At 46.1% G+C, this 16,105-nt stretch overlaps 1 protein-coding gene across 10 annotated transcripts in view; it reads left to right on the plus strand.

The window, feature by feature from the left end:
- The window catches only part of HSPG2 (heparan sulfate proteoglycan 2), a 165,200-nt gene that overhangs the window by 42,557 nt on the left and 106,538 nt on the right, over window positions 1-16,105 (plus strand). For all 10 annotated transcript variants that reach the window (XR_011166546.1, XM_069078506.1, XM_069078508.1 and 7 more), the window contains exon 2: window positions 14,758-14,896. Coding sequence is in view for 9 of the 10 variants with exons in the window: in XM_069078506.1 (XP_068934607.1) it covers window positions 14,758-14,896 (139 nt within the window). In the remaining variant the exon portion in view is untranslated. The remainder of the gene's footprint in view (window positions 1-14,757; window positions 14,897-16,105) is intronic.

Consider the following 16,105-nt stretch of genomic DNA (forward strand, 5'->3'; position numbering starts at 1 on the left):
AGTTCTGACATTCTGGGTTCTAAGGGCCCTCCCACCTCTGACATCCTGGGTTCTAAGGCCCCTCCCAGCTCTGACATACTGGGTTCTAAGGGCCCTTCCAGCTGTGATGCTGCATTTTCCCAAGGACCTATGCTAGTCCCTGGCACCAGGACCAGCCAGATCAGCAGACCCTGCCAGCACTTCTTCATTGGCCTTCCCCAGGGAGCCCAGCCATCACCAAACATTATCCTCTGGTTGCCACCAGGGCCAGTAGGCCTCCTGCAGCCTCTCATGTGTCTGCCAGCAGCCTGGTGGCCTGTGCTCTTAGTTTCCTGTATTCCCTGGGGTGGGTAGAGCTGCCAGGTAACACCAGGCTTATCTGCCTGGCATTCTGGCAGTGCTAAGCCACGTGGCAGTAGCCCCTTGAGAGGGTCCCATTCGTTCTCACCTGAGGCTTTGAGAGAAGCAGAGGAGGGGGTAGTGGGAAGAATCTTGCCCAAGGAGTCAAAAGAACAGGACACCTTAGAAAGACAGCTGATTCTGGCTCTCTCTGTTGTACTGCACTGCCCAGGAAGCCCTGTGTATTCCTGGAAATGAATAGCAGAGCCATGCTGAAGACCCGGCTCTTTGTCTCCTCGTCCAGCCCAGTGTGGTGTCGGAGCGCTGACCTTATATTTAAAACACCCCAGTCCAAAAAAAAAACCCACCATCCTCATTACAGCAGTTCTCAAACGTTTTGGTCTTAGGACCTTTACACTCTTAAAAATGATTGAGGACCCCTTAAGAGTTTTTGTTTAATGTGAGCTTCATCTACTGGTATGTACCATATCTTAGAATCATTCTGAAAGTCATTTGACCTCATAGACCCCCCCTGGACTGGATCCCTAGGCCATGCTCTGAGAGCCATTGCTTAGTGCATAGAATGGAGTAGACTCTTCAATGCTACCAGAAGCATCTTGTAACTTGTCTTCTCAAAAACTCAGTTTTTTCATCTATAAAATGGGTATGACACTTGCATGCTTTACATTAATCTGATCAGTGAGAGTAGAGTTCTTAGGGCATTTTTAGTTTAGGGTTCAGTACCATTCCCCTCCAGGATGCTCTGTTGGACCCTTGCCTAGGCCTGCCATCCTCAGGTGTACTAAGCCGTTCCCAGCCTTAGTTCCTTAACCTAATTCTTTGGTCCATGATGGCAAAAAGCCCCTGACAGGAGGCCTAGCCAACCCCTGGCTCCGGAGGGACTCTCCTGCTACCTTGGGGGTTGGGCTGTGGGAAGATGGCCCTGTGCCAGTCTGGCACGGGCAGCCACCAGCTTGCCAGGGTCCAGCAGTTACCTCCTTTCCGGCCTGGACTCCCCTCTCGGGCAGCCGGTGGATTAAAGGCCTTTCATGCCTCCGGCTACTCCCTTTGTAGCTGCCCTGCCCCTCCCCCAGACAGTTTGAACAACAAAGTGCTGCCCTGACAGATTCCTGCCCCTTTGGCTGTCTGCTGCCCCCGGGCACCAAAGGGGCACTCTGAGGTGCTGTCACCTGCGAGGAGCCCTGGGGCTGAGTCTGAGCCATGCTGAGAGTCAAAGGTGGAGTAGGAAAGACAAAGCCAAGTGGTGCTAGGTAGAGGTAAACCTGGGGGAAGCTGGGCATAGAAGAGTGACAGACCTGGAAAGGATCTTAGGTAATAGAATGTGAAAGCTGGAGGGCTCTCAGAACCCAGGACGTCACAGCTGGGAAGACCCTTAGAACACAGAATGTAAAAACTGGGAGGTTCCTTAAAACAGAGGATGTCAGAACTGGGAGGGCCCTTAGAACAGAGAATGTCAGAATTGGGAGAGGCCTTAGAACCCAAAATGTCAGAGCTGGGAGGGCCCTTAGAACCCAGAATTTCAGAACTGGGAGGGGCCTTAGAATACAGGATGTCAGAGGTGGGAGGGCCCTTAGAATCCAGAATGTCAGAACTGGGAGAGTCCTTAGAACACAGGATGTCAGAGTTGAAAGGGCCTTTAGAATATGGAATGGCAGAGCTGGGAAGGACAGTTAGAAGCTGAGTGGATAGAGCAATCATTTTGGAATCAGAGGGCCTGGGCTGCTACCTGTGTGCCCTTGATAAATAAATTTCACTCTCCCAGACTCAGTTTCTTCATGAGGAAAATAAGTCTTTGAACTAGAAGACATCAAGGGCTCTTTCCAGTTTTGAAAGCTAAGATTCTATGATCTTCCAAACATAAGAGATTAGGTCTGGAAGTCCTCCCCTTTAGAAGTATTAGAAGGTTCTCCCCTCCCCCATGCCTAGCAAGCCCCCTTGCTGGGACTGGCTCCCAGTGCAGGTTGATAGGAGGCAGTGAAGGCTGATGGGGACAGTCTAAAGCAGGTCTAGAGGGCCCAAAGGCAGCCTTTGGGGGGCTGACCCCTCCCCTCTGGGCATCCAGCCACCCTTCCCTAGCTCTTTTTTCTGGAATTTCAGAGGATGAGCTCATGCAGGCCCAGATGCTGGGAATAGGCTCTGACCCTTAGGGCCTTTTTGCCCAATGTGTGGGCCGGATAGGTTGTGGGGAGGGATGCTGAGATGATGAGGGTAGAACTTAGCCCTGCTGCTTGGTCTGGCCTGGCCTGAGATGAGCTGGTGGCGGGGAGGACCTTTGGCTACTGGAGAGCCTGGTGTGCAGGCTTCAGAAGGCATCTGAGGAATGTCTCCATGCCAGGGAGTGGGGATGAACCAAAGCCCTGAGGCTGGGCAGCCACAAGGGCAGATGACTTGAGCTTTGGATGAGTGCCCCAGCCCAGCCTTGAAGGGGCTGAGCTCTCCCTCCAGCTGTAGCCCAGGGTCCAGAGCAGAAAAACCTGCCCCAAAGCGCTTACTGGCCTTCAGAGTCCAGCGACCTCAGCCCTGGAGCCCTGTCCTGAGAGCCGAACTCATTTCTATCGCGCTTTCTGTCTTAAAAAGTGCTTTTCTCATGACATCCTTGTGATGGTGTCAGTATAGAGAAGGAAACTGGGGCTTCCAATGGGTGCTTGACTTTTCCAAGGTCCCGGAATCTTCTAGAAGTCAATGCTCAGATTTCCATCTAAGTCTCCTGAAGCACTGAATTTGGAGCTGGAACTCTACCTGCCACTCACTCACTGGAGGAGTTTTAACCTCTCTGGGTTTTCCTTTCTTCCTCTGTAAAATAGACTTAGTGCCCTCCCATGTCAGCTCTCCATCTGTAACCCTTGGGCTCTTTCCATCTCCTCACCCCTTACACCTTCCTCTGCCCCAGCAGGTAGCTAATCAAAGGTCTCCATAGCTATATTTCCAATACCCAAATTGGGCATGGGACACTTCATGGTGGCCACGGTAGCCCAGGGCAGACCATAGTGAAAAGATCCTTGGTTCTGCACTCAGAGGCCCTGGATCCAAAAAGTGGTTCTGTTGTTTTTGTTATTTTTATTAAACTGTGTGACCCAAGGCAAGTCATTTTCCCTCCCCTTGGTCTCAACTTTTCTTCCTCTGTAAAAGAAAGAGGTGTAATGAGATCTTCTCTAACTCCTTGCCCAATATAATGTATTTGCATCCTGTGATCCCTCAGGGGAAGGGGGTATAGGGAGAGGGAAGGAGCCATCCCTAGCAGGACTTGGGGGACATGGAGAATACTGTATCTGTTGCCTTCCTTCCTCCTCCTGCTACCTAGGCCTGGAATCAAGGCATCCAAACCTCCTTCTCCAACACCATTAAAACCAAGGGGGAGATCAGAGTCTCTGGTCTGGCCTCACATGAATGCTGCCGGCAGGATGTCCGCTCATGCTTGTTCCCAATGCTTGGGTTGAGTCAGACACCCCATTGCTCCCCCAGGAGCCCAAAGAATCCCCTCCTCCCCCCTCTTCCCTTCCTCCTTCCTGGTTTTCCCAGATCCTGGCAGCTGCCTGACCCTTCCAGGGACCCCATTGCTGCTCCATTCCCACCCAGCTGCCAAGGGAGCCAGCTGACCGAGCTGGTGTTTCTGAATAGCTAGTTCCTTTGGGAGGAAGCAGACGCCATTACCAACCGGAGACAGAGACCAGGAGTCAGGAAGCCTGGGTTCTATTTCTGCCTCTGACCTTGAAGCCGGTTCCTGGCCTTTCTGGACCTCACCCATATGCTAGAACCTTGCCCCATGGGCCCAGGCTGAGCCCCCCTGAGAGAGGCAGAGATGGTAGCTTGGTGGAAAGAGTTCTGGTCTTTGGGTTCAAAAACCTTACTTCCAATTCTGCCTTGGTGGGTTATGTCCCCTCTGTTTCTTCATCTGTAAAATGGGAGGGATGGGACTAGATGGACCCTAAGGCCCCCATCCGACTCCAAATCTTGCCACATGTGGTTTTGGATTCAAACTCTTACTGAGGCATATCCAGTACTTTAGTAAAAAGAGCCTTGGATTCAGGGTCAGGAAACCTAGATTCTAATCCCAGCTCCTGTCCATTCATTGTGTGACCTTGGATAAATCACTTCTTCTGAGTCTTAGTTTTATCATCTGTAAAATGAGGGACCTGCTAGCCTAAATATTGATAATATCTAAGATTCCTCCCAGCTCTGACATCCTGTGTTCTGAGGGCCCTTCCAGCTCTGACATCCTGTGTTCTAAGGGCCCTCCAGCTCTGACACCCTGTGCTCTAAGGGCCCTCCCAGCTCTCATACTCTCTGTTCCAAGGGCTCTCCCAGCTGTGACATTCAATGACCACCACATAAAGGATGATCTGTGTCACTGTGTGGCAGCTAGTTGTTTCTGTGAACAAAAAGCTGGACTTGAAATTGGGAAGGCTGGAGCTGACCTCAGACACTAGCTGAATTACTCTGGACAAGTCACTGAGCCTTCCTCAGTTTCCTAGTCTGTAAACTGGGGATCATAACTGCTCCCCACTCCGGGGTTGTTGTGACAGAGTGTAAAGTGCTTTGTGACCTGTGAATGCTGGCTCCTGCTGCTTAATGTTGCTCTCCTCCAGCCTGAATCTTCCCAAAGCCCTGCTCCAGGGGCCTCACCTTTCTTCCCCCTAGAATTTCCAGGCTCATCCATCCCCGTGTTCCTCCTTCTCTCTGGCCTCTCAGTCCCTCTGGCCCCACCTTCCAGCCGCTGACTCCATTTTTCCTTCACCCTCCCCACCCCCCCAGATGTGCAGTTCAGCTGCTTTGTTCTTTTCCTCTCATGCCTTTGAGCTCCTGGGCCAAATCTCCCCGACCGCCCGCTTGTCTCCTGGCTCCCAGCCTCCCCTGAGCTGACCCTGGATCTGGGGAGGGCATTCGGGTGGTTCCCCGCTCCCCCTCTGGCTCCCCTCCTAGTTCTCTCCCCGTGTCCACCCTTGTAGCCTCTGCAGGATGGGACCTTTCCCTCCCTCGTCTGCCCCTCCCTCCCAGATGTGTGTACTTCACAGTGCTCCAAGCTGAATTTCACTTTGCTATTTCCTGTATTGTCCCCATCCTCTCCTGGTCCCCCAGGCCAATCCAAGTCAGGCACTGAGCCAGGCAGGCAAAGGGTAACCAGGGATTTCCTCACCTGGGACAGAGCCCAAGAATTGTGTGTGCCTGGGTATGCACTGCCAGCCTTACGTGGTGCTGACCAAGAAACCTGGATATTTGTGCTCCTTGCTTCAAAATCAGCCTGAAGGGATTGCTTCCAGTCTGTCTTTGCCTGACTTGGCCATCTCGGACCACTTCGGTTACTCATTCCCCAAGGCCAGGTTTATTCATCCCCATACGGCTTCCTCCTTCTAGCTTCCATTCCCTCTTTCCTTAAGACAAGAGCTCTCTCTTCTCCAGAAGCTCTGAGATGGGGCCCAGCTAGGTGTGGGCACGGAGACAGGTCTTATGCCTTTATCTGGGTGCAGAGATACAGGGAATATACAAGCAAGGGCCTGGGTCCAGAGATGGGGCCCATGCCGGAGGGTTTTCTCAGGGTACCAAGGAAAGCAGCCGCTTCTTGGAGCCTCGATACCACATCTGGCCCCCAACTGACTCATGCCGCAGCTGGGCTTCTCCCCCTGAACTGGGGAGTGGGGTGGAGGGAGGGAAACTCACAGATGCTGTTGTCAATGTTTCTGTGAATTTTCAATCTAACTCACTTGAGTGTCTGGAATGCGTTTCCCTTGGGCTCCCGATTTGGATGTACAGTGGTAACAACCCTGCCCCCCCCCAAAAAAAGAGGCTGTCAAGACAGAGAACTCCTGTGAATGTAGTCCACAGATGGGAAACATTCTTGTTTCCATTATCTTCCCATCCTTCCTATGACTCCCATCCCTTCTGCCTTGGAGCTGCTGGGGGGCACCATAGTGCACAGAGCCCTGGGCCTGGAGTCAGGAATACAGTCTCAGATGTTTACTAGCCTTGTCACCCTGGGCAAAGCATTTCACCTCAGCCTCACTCTCCTCATCTGTAAAATGGGAAAAATAATAGCATCTCCCTCCCAGGATTCTTGTGAGCAAATAGTTGTAAATTGTAACTGTAAAAAGGGGCTTATGGGGGCATGCTAGGTGGTGCAGTGAATAGAGCACCAGCCTTGGAGTCAGGGGGACCTGAGTTCAAATCCAGCCTCAGACACTTAACACACTTACTAGCAGTGTGACCTTGGGCAAGTCATTTAACCCCATTTAACCCTGCCTTCCCCCCTCCCAAAAGCAAAAACAAAAAAGGGGTTTATGGGGTATCAAGAGAGGACTAGTATCTCTGGGGAGAGGGCTGTCAAGCCCTTTTCAGGGCTACTCAGCTCTCACCTGTGGCTCTAAGAAGCTACAGCATGGGCAGTGGCCACACGCCAGGAAACATTGTTGGCAGAAGGGCTAAATCAGGCTGAGGGTAACCGAGGGATCTCAGACCCTTCAGGAAGTTAGTGGGATGACTACGCCAAGCACATAAAGACATCCCCACTGCAGAATGGGCAGATGAGAACAGTTTGTACCAATGGCCATGATGGCAGCTGAAGCAGGTGCCATGGAGGGTGCCAAGGTCATCCACTGGCCATCACCAGTCGTTTTGATTTTTGTCCTGCCACTGAACTTTGATGACTCAGGAAGAGAGAGTGATGCTGACAACTTGAGGCAGCTCTCCTCACTTAAATCCATTTCACTCGAAAGTCCAGACATCACTCGGGATGTAACTGGTATTCTTCAAAAACAAAGGCCGTCAGCCTCTATGGCCAGGACAATGAGATGAGACCTCTTTAAAAACCTCCATGTCTCCATATATTTCCGAGGTACAAAACTGAACTGAAAATGCCTTTCACCCCCTCCCCAAACTATAAACAACAATTACAAAACTCTTAGCCCAGTACCTGGTATGTGCTAAGCCTATCTAAATGTTAGCTATTATTATCATTCTAACTGGCATTGCCTGTCCATCCCTACCTTTGCTGCCAAGTGGACCCAGGAAAATAAAATGGAAATGGAACTTTTCTTCTGATATTGCTTCCTGGTTCCTTTCAGTATTCTAGGCAAGGTGCTCCTGGGGCTGGTGGAGTCAGGAACAAACTTATTCCAATGGCATATATGGGGAAACCAAGGCAGGAATTAGGGAGGGAATAGAAGGGCATGTGAAGGTCTGTTCTAGGCCAGGAAAATCCCAGCCTAGGATCTGGGAATGTGGGTTTAAGTCCTGTCCCTTCTAATTCAGTTCAGCTAAGATTTATTCTACACTTAATATTGTACAGAAAGGTACTTCACCTACTAATTGTGTGACCTTAGGGATGTCCGGTAACCTCTCAAAAAGTAAGTTTAGTCATCTGTAAGATGATGATAAGAACCGACAGCCCAAGTTGGTTGTACAATGGTAACAACCCTGCCCCCCCTTCAGGGGCTGTTGTGAGATACTAATTGATTTAAAAGGAGCGCTAGGTACAGCAGAAACAGCAGGAGCTGTGGAGTTGGAGGACCTGGACTCAAATCTTGCCTCTGATGCTTACAGTCTAAGTGACCTTGGGCAAGTCATTTGATTTCCTCAGTTCCCTCATCTGTAAGATGAAAGGGTTGGGTTTAATAGTCTCTGAGGTGTCTTCCAGCCTTAGATCTATGACCCTATAAGGTTCTATAAGGACTTATAATAACAATTATTATAATCATTATTAATATTACTTCCATGAAAATTCTTGAGGATTATACCAGAAGATGTAATAAGTCTTTTCAAACAGGATAGTAGGTCAATAAACATTTAGTAAGTACCTACTGTATGCTAGGCATTGTGTTAAGCACTTTACAAATATGATCTCATATGATCCTCAGAACAGCTCAGGGAGATAGGTGCTATTATGGTTCCCATTTTACAGTTGAGAAAACTGAGGCAGACAGAGGTTAAGTGACTTGCTTAGGATCACACAGCTAGTAAGTATCTGGGCCTGGATTTGAACTCAGATCTTTTTTACTCCAGACCCAGTCTTCTATCTACTGCACCACCCAGTTGCCTTAAGCTGAGGAATTGCTTAATCAATTAATTAAGAGCATTAATTAAGCCCTTACTATGTGCCAGTCATCGTGCTAGGTACTGGAATACAAAAGCAAAAATAAACCAATCTCTGCCCTCAAGAAGGCCACATTCTGTTAGGGAACACAACTTATAGAAGTATATAAAAGATTAATAGAAGGTAAATTTTGGGGAGGGGAAGACTGTAGTAACTGAGGAGGGGAATCAGGATAGGTTTCATATAGAAAGTTACATCTGAGTTAGTTTTGATGGAAACAAGGAATTCTGAGAGGGAGAGATAGGACACAGCCTGGACAAAGGTGTGGAGATAGGAAGTGGAGTGCTGCCTGAGAGAACAGTGAGAAGGCCCGTTTTGCTGGATTGTAAAGGTTTGGTGGGTGGGAAAGGAAATAATGTGTCAAAAAAAAGTCTGGAAGGGTAGGATGGGACCAGACTGTGTTTAGCTGCCATAAAGTCTTGTTGCTGGCAGGTTGGATACTAGGTGATGAATACTTTGGCTGCTGTGATAAGTGCACGATTCTCAGTCCTTCGCGGTCCCTTTCAATTCCATGGGGAGGGTGGCAGTGGTGGCCACGGAGAATGTAAAAGGGATCAGACAGTCTATAGATGTTAATTTAAGTATTGGTTTTCTTAAAGAGAAACACTTGTCCAGTGATCCTACTAGGGAAGGGGACATTCTTGCTATGAATGAGTCCAACTGAAACAAACAAGCCCCATTTAAATGCCTTAGAAAAACAAAGTAAAGAGTTGGCAGAGTTGGTTTCATTGTGTGCTCATGGGTCGCCTCATTTCATGGGTAACCCACTTGGTCATCTTTCCATGCTCATTCGTGTAAACAAGCAAGCCAGCATAACTGTAGCTCAAGGCACCAATAGGTGAAGAGGTATAAGCCTCAATGTACCACAGTGGATAGAACGCTGGACCTGGAGTCAAGGAGAACTGAGTTCAGATCCAGCCTCACTTAGTCACTGTGTGACCCTGGGCAAGTCACTTAACCTCTTTCTGCCTATCTCCTCATCTGTAAAATGTGGATAATAATAGTACCTACCTCCCAGGGTTGTGAGGACCAAGTAAGATTATAATCGTACAGTGCTTAGCAAAGTGCCTAGCACATAGTATGTGTGTGTGTGTGTGTGTGTGTATACACATATATATGTATGTATACACATACATACGTACATACATGCTAGCTTTTACCATTCTGTGATAAATTGTAATAGTATAAATTTAGAACAAGAGGGGACCTAGCCAAACCCCCTCCTTTTAAAGAGGAGAAAACTTAAATTTGGAAAAAGAGTATTGACTCCAGAAGTCAAAATATCTGGGTTCAAATTCTGCTTCTGACACCCACTCCCTATAGGACCACAGAGAAACTACTTAACCTCACTGGGCTTCAGTTTCCTAATCTTCAAAATGAGAGAACTGGACTGGAGAAGCGGCTAATAGGCAATAACCCTTCCAACTCTAGGTCTGCGATCCTAATTCTCCCAAAATAAGGAAATGCCAGAGCTGGGATTTGTACTCAGGTTTCTCATGGCTAGAGCCTACCCTCTCTTCCCTCACTCCAGAGCAAGAGCACAATGAGGGGCTTGGAGCCAAGACATCACATACGCTTCTAGACAGTGACTTCAGGGGAACATGGGTCTGGGGGAGGACAAGAAATGCTGATGTTGGAAAATATGCTTGGAGATCCAAGAATGAAAGGGACCATAAGCTTGGAGACTCTTCAGACACCTCACACCCCTGCATGATGAACACTTTCTTCCAGAAGAAAGTTGGAAGAAAATGCATATGGCAAGGACTGAAAGAAATCAGGAAAAAATGCACTTCCTTTTCCTTAACCAATGAGAAATTCCCAGATGGAGGAATCATTTCAGAATCATCTGTCGGTATGTGGTCAGTATGTATGTAGTCTGTCTCAGAATGTAGCAAGATCATCACCAGATTACAGCAAAGGCCAAAATAAATACCCAATCACAAGAAAGGGATAGAATGCAATGACAGTTTGCTATGGCGATAGTTCCATCTTCACCAGGGTGACCTATCAAACTGTTGGTTCTGATAGATGGTAAATAAGAAAGAACACATTCAACTTTGGCCCTTTTGCTTAGAGACGTTGAATTGATACAAAACAACTGAAAAGGTCAAAAGAAACTGCCCTCAGATAGCAACCACTTAGAGAAGCTAAGGGGTTCCATAGTACATAGAAGGCAGGGCCTAGAGTCAGAAAGACCTGAATTCAAATCCAGCCTTAGATACTCACTAGCTGTGTGACCCTGAACAAGTCACTGAACCCTGTTTGCCTCAGTTTCCTCATCTGTAAAATGAGCTGGAGAAAGAAATGACAAACCATTCCATTGTCTTTGCCAAGAAAATCCCAAATGGGATCATTGGACAAGATTGAGTGAACAACAAGAAGATGCAACAATTACCCATATGTCCTCTTTCTCACTTCTCTAAAATTTTTATGAAAATAGCCTAGGTATGTACCAATGATATCCTTGATGAAAATATTAGAAAGGAAAGGCAAGCTTTCACAGATAATTTCCTTTAGCAGATCTTATCTTTACAGTCACAGAACCAAGGTGAGAGATATAGAGGACATATATTGCTTTTTAATTTTTTAAAAAATGATTCAGTACAAGAAAATACAGACTTAAAGTCTCTTCTCAAAAAAGGCATGACACACAAAACAGTTAGACAAGACCATGTGATATGTGCAATGACGGACAATTTGTTCAGTGGCCTGCTAAATATTAGCATCAAGCAGAATGTGAAGATGTATACTCACCTAAAGTGTTCACCAGCATCATAGAGGATGTCCTGCACAAATCCCAAATGAAAGAATGATTCCTTATAAATGGTGAGATTCTCCAAATGCTCCTTTCCACAGATGACATTGCACTCATTCTATCAAGCCCAAGAATACTACAAAATTTCCTTAGTGTAAACAATGGTAGTGAGAAAGAAACTAAGCATCCATGTTGGAGAAACAAAGTGGATGAAAAATGCCTATTGTCCCAACTGTAACACGTAGCTTGATGGGCAGCCTGCCGAATTAGTCTAGCAATGTGTTTATCTTGGACAGGTGCTGCAAATAGTGAACCAGGTCCAGAATTTGAGTAGGAGATTAGACTGGATTGAATTTGGGAATTCACATTGTGCTATCAGTGATTCTCAAGCTGTTCATTTCTCCAAAAGTCTGTCTTTTAAACATCTGTATTCCCCAGATGATGCTCTGTGACCTGGAACACCATTATCTTGGAAGAATCCAAATGACAGCTAACCCAAAGGGCAATGAAAAGATGCATAGTGGATGTAAGCATTGGTATTAAAAGGAGCGCAGAGTAGTCCCTGAAGAAGTTCTGGGTTTGGGTTCTAGGGCCTAGATTTGGATCTTTGCATTGCCATTTCTTTGTACCCTTGAGTAAGTCACATAACTTCTCTGGGCCTTAGTTTCCTTGTCTGCTAAATGAGAGTTGGCAGAGAAGAGATTTTAAAAATGCATTTCCTTTCCATCTTGTAGAGGGGTGTATGAGAAATATTCAGTAATGAAGTAATCCAAAAATAAACAATATCAATAAAATGTGATTAAAATAAGATAAAAATAAAGAGATTGGACTCAGTGCTCTCTAGAGTCCCTCCCAGCTCAGAGTCATAAGGACCCAAGTAGCTTAAAAGAAATCATTGAGGATGCTTGTGACAAGAAAAGAAGAGGAATCAGTCAAAGGGGGTGAATGAGACCCAACACAGAGACCACTGAGTGATACATTGGCAACCCCAGCCTGAGGTATTCAAAGAACCAGACCTGTAATGTGTTGGGGGTTTCTTCCCTGGAGAATTTATGGAAAGATGCTCATGAGAATCCCCGAGACTAAAACTGATCTTAATGAGTTTAAAGAACCATTAGAATGTCTTTCTTATTTAAGTGTATCATTTCTCTACAATTTCACCAGTGTGAGTACTCCTCACTTCCTCATCCCCCCAACACCGAACGCCTCCGTCAAGACATATGACAATCCCACTACGTCTTGGTTTGTGATCCTTGTAAACTCCTGTGGCTTCCCCAGATTCATCTCCTGGTGAGCCACCTTCTGGAAAGGAAGCTACCTGCTGCATTTTGTTAGAATGTAAGAACCTTGAGGGCAGGGTCTAGCTCTAATTTTTGTCTTGGCAGCCCTCATCGTGCCTTGCACATGGCAAGTGTTTAATAAAGGCTTGCTTGGTTGGATTGTGTAATAATGAGTTTGCCTGGTCCTGGGATGATAGGTGCCCTCTCAGTTCATTGCCCAGCTTAGTATAGGACCCAGCAGAACTCAGGCTCCCTTGGCTTAGCTGCAGAGCAGACACTCTGTGAGGAGTTTGGCAAATTATCTGCCTACTATTCCTTTCATCATTATTATCTGTAAAAATCTCTTTGATATTTCATATTTTGCAGTCTGTTGTGCAAAGGTAGATCAAAAAACTATTTCTGGAATTGAAAAAAGTACTAGGGTATAAAGACACCTAGGTGGAGCCATAGTGGCCATGGTGAATAGAGCACTGGGCCTGGAGTCAGGAAGACTGAGTTCAAATGTGGCCGCAGACTCTCACTAGCTGTGTGACCCTGGGCAAGTCACTTAACCTTGTTTGCCTCAGTTTCCTCATCTGTAAAATGAACTGGAGAAGAAAATGATAAACCACTCCAAGAAAACCTCAGATGGAGTCATAAAGAGTCAGTTGAAAACGACTGAACAACAACTTTAGGGTACGAGTTCTTTGAATGTAGACTCACTGAAGTCACCCTTCTTGGTACAACTCCAGGGGCAGATTGGACAACAAGAATGACCTGAAGCAGAAATGGATATAACCTTGGATCTGGAGTCAGGAAGACCTGAGTTCAAATGTGGCCTCATACTCTTACTAGCTGTGTCACCCTGGGCAACTCACTTAACCTCTGCCTCAGTCTTTCTCATCTGTAAAAGGGGGGAAAATAGTAGCACTTGCCTTGCAGGGTTGTCATGTTGATAAGTTAATATTTGTAAAAAGTGTCTTACAAACCTTAGAGTACTATAGAAGTACCCTCAGTAGTGAAGATGGTGACATACTGTTCTCCCAATATCCAGGGTTCCTTCTTCTATGGCCTTGTGGTTTTGAAAGCTTTTTATTCCATTCCAGCTGGAGATTGTGAGGACATGTTATGGCAACACTTATTTAAAACATGCTTCGGTTTTTATAGATCAGGTTACATTCGGGAGACTGTAGGCCACAACTTGGCTTGTGCCCTCCTTCCAGCTTCATTTGTTGGCTGAGTTCTCAAGGATGCTTTGAGGTCTGCTTTTGTAGTATGGAGAATCATCATCTCAGATAGCAGCTCTCAAAGCCAGGAGGGACCTGGGTTCAGATTCTGCATCTGATACATTCTGACTCTTTGACAAGGGGTCAGCTTTAACAGGTGTCAAACACTCTGGAGTCACCAGACCAGATTAAAATGTAATTGGGAAATATTTAACAAAATCAATGGCAATACAACAAGGCATAGATAATGTTAATATGTGGTTTTTAATAAGTCAATCTGCAGCCCATAAGAGTTCTTTCTGTGTAGTTTAACAGCCTCATTTCTATTTGAGTTTGACATCATTGCATTGGTTGGGGGGGGGGGTCTGTTTTTGTAATGCAGGGATTTCTCATTGTTTGATTCCTAAGAAATAATAATCATTTGATATACAGTAATGGCTACTTGATTGTGATTGTCTAGGTATTCAGTGGTTGCAACATTTTTTTTACCTACAGTGATACATTGAACAGTTTTTGCCATTTTTCTGTTCAATCTGCAACTGACAAATAGTTCCCAGGCTCCTTGAGTATCAATAACTTTTCTGTAGTTTCTAGTCCCAGTGACCTGGCTTGGTACTGCTCTCATAAATCCTTTCATTTATAAATGTTACTATTAATAGGGTGTGTAATGTGGTGGATAGGGAGCCAGCCTCAAAGCCAAGAAGTCCCCAGTTTAGGTTCTGCTTCTGACATATAGTAATTGGCTGTGTGACCCTGGGCAAATTACTTAACCTCTCAGTGTGCTAAACATCTAAGTCTATAAGTTACAGTGACAATTACGGCCTTTGGTGGTAGATGTTGTCTCCCATGAGAGTTGGTGAAATTAGAGATCTGGATCCTCCTTCACCCCCTTTCTTCACCCATCCTGCCCATGGGCATCATGCCCTAGTCAATAGCTTACTCACATGGATCCCTTGGAGGGTGTTATCAGGGGATTTTGTTTGGGTAAAGGAGGGTTAATCTTTGAAGGGAACATGAGGGGAAAGAACCTCCAGTCAGACTGTCTCTGAGTCCAGAAAGGAGAGGCCCCAGGATTTATACTTTCATATCCTACAGGTGGTCCACAGTCGAACTGCGTATGACGGCCTGTCACTGCCTGAAGATGAGGAACAGAAGACGGCGGTGGTCCGGCCTCGATGGAACTATTCTGACCTCTCTGATGATGAAGACCTGCTGGCCGATGAGGCTTCAGGAGGTGAGCCGCTTGAGCCAAGGGGGGATGGCTGGAGAAAGGACTGGGAACAAGGGATAGCACAGGGCCCCTCCACCCCAGGCTACTGCAGCAGAATAGGGTCTCCCTGCTAAAACAAGGAATAGTTTACCTATCAGACTTGTGGAGAGGGAATGACTTTATGACGAAACAGGAATTAGAGAACATTATAAAATGTAAAATGGATAATTTTGACTACATGAAATTGAAAAGTTTCTGTACAAATAAAGCCAATGTAACCAAGATTAAGAGGGAGGTGGGAAATTGGGAAAGAATCTTTACAACCTATGTCTCTGACAAAGGACTCATCTCTAAAATATACAGAGAACTGAGTCAAATTTATAAGAATACAAGTCATTCCCCAATTGATAAATGGTCAAAGGATATGAACAGGCAGTTTTCAGAGAAAGAAATTAAAGCTATCTATAAGCACATGAAGAAATGCTCTAATTCACTATTGATTAGAGAAATGCAAATCAAAACAACTCTGAGGTACCACATCTCACCAGTCAGATTGGCTAAGATGACAAAACAGGAAAATGACAAATGCTGGAGAGGATGTGGGCAAACTGGAACACTAATGCATTGTTGGTGGAGTTGTGAACTGATCCAGCCTTTCTGGAGAGCAATCTGGAATATGCCCAAAGGGCTATAAATACTTTCATACCCTTTGATCCAGCAATACCACTCCTAAGGTTATATCCCAAAGAGATCATAGAAATGGGAGAAAGACCCATATGTACAAAAATGTTTATAGCAGCTCTTTTTGTTGTGACAAAGAATTGGAAATTAAGGGGGTGTCCATAAATTGGGGAATGGCTGAACAAGTTGTAGTATATGCATGTTATGGAATATTATTGCGCTATAAGAAACGGGGAACAGGCGGTCTTCATATTTGCCTGGAGAGGCTTAAAAGAACTGATGCTGAGTGAGAAGAGTAGAACCAGGAGGAATTTGTACACAATTACAGACACAATGTATGTGTGATGACCAACTTTGATAGACTGGACTCTTCTGAACAATGCAGGGATATAAGTCAATCCCAAAAGATGCATGATGGAGAGAAAAACGTGCATCCAGAGAAAGAACTAAATTTATATCCAGGTGGAAGCAAAATACCTGATCTTTTTCGTTCTCTTATTTGATTTTATGTCCTCTTTTACCATTTTTCATTCCAGCTGGTACAATCCATCC

The sequence above is a fragment of the Petaurus breviceps genome, unplaced genomic scaffold (genome assembly GCF_028583685.1).
Source record: "Petaurus breviceps papuanus isolate PSGF00001 unplaced genomic scaffold, PetGlider_PUasm1.0 91041, whole genome shotgun sequence".
Taxonomy (NCBI): Eukaryota; Metazoa; Chordata; class Mammalia; order Diprotodontia; family Petauridae; genus Petaurus; species Petaurus breviceps.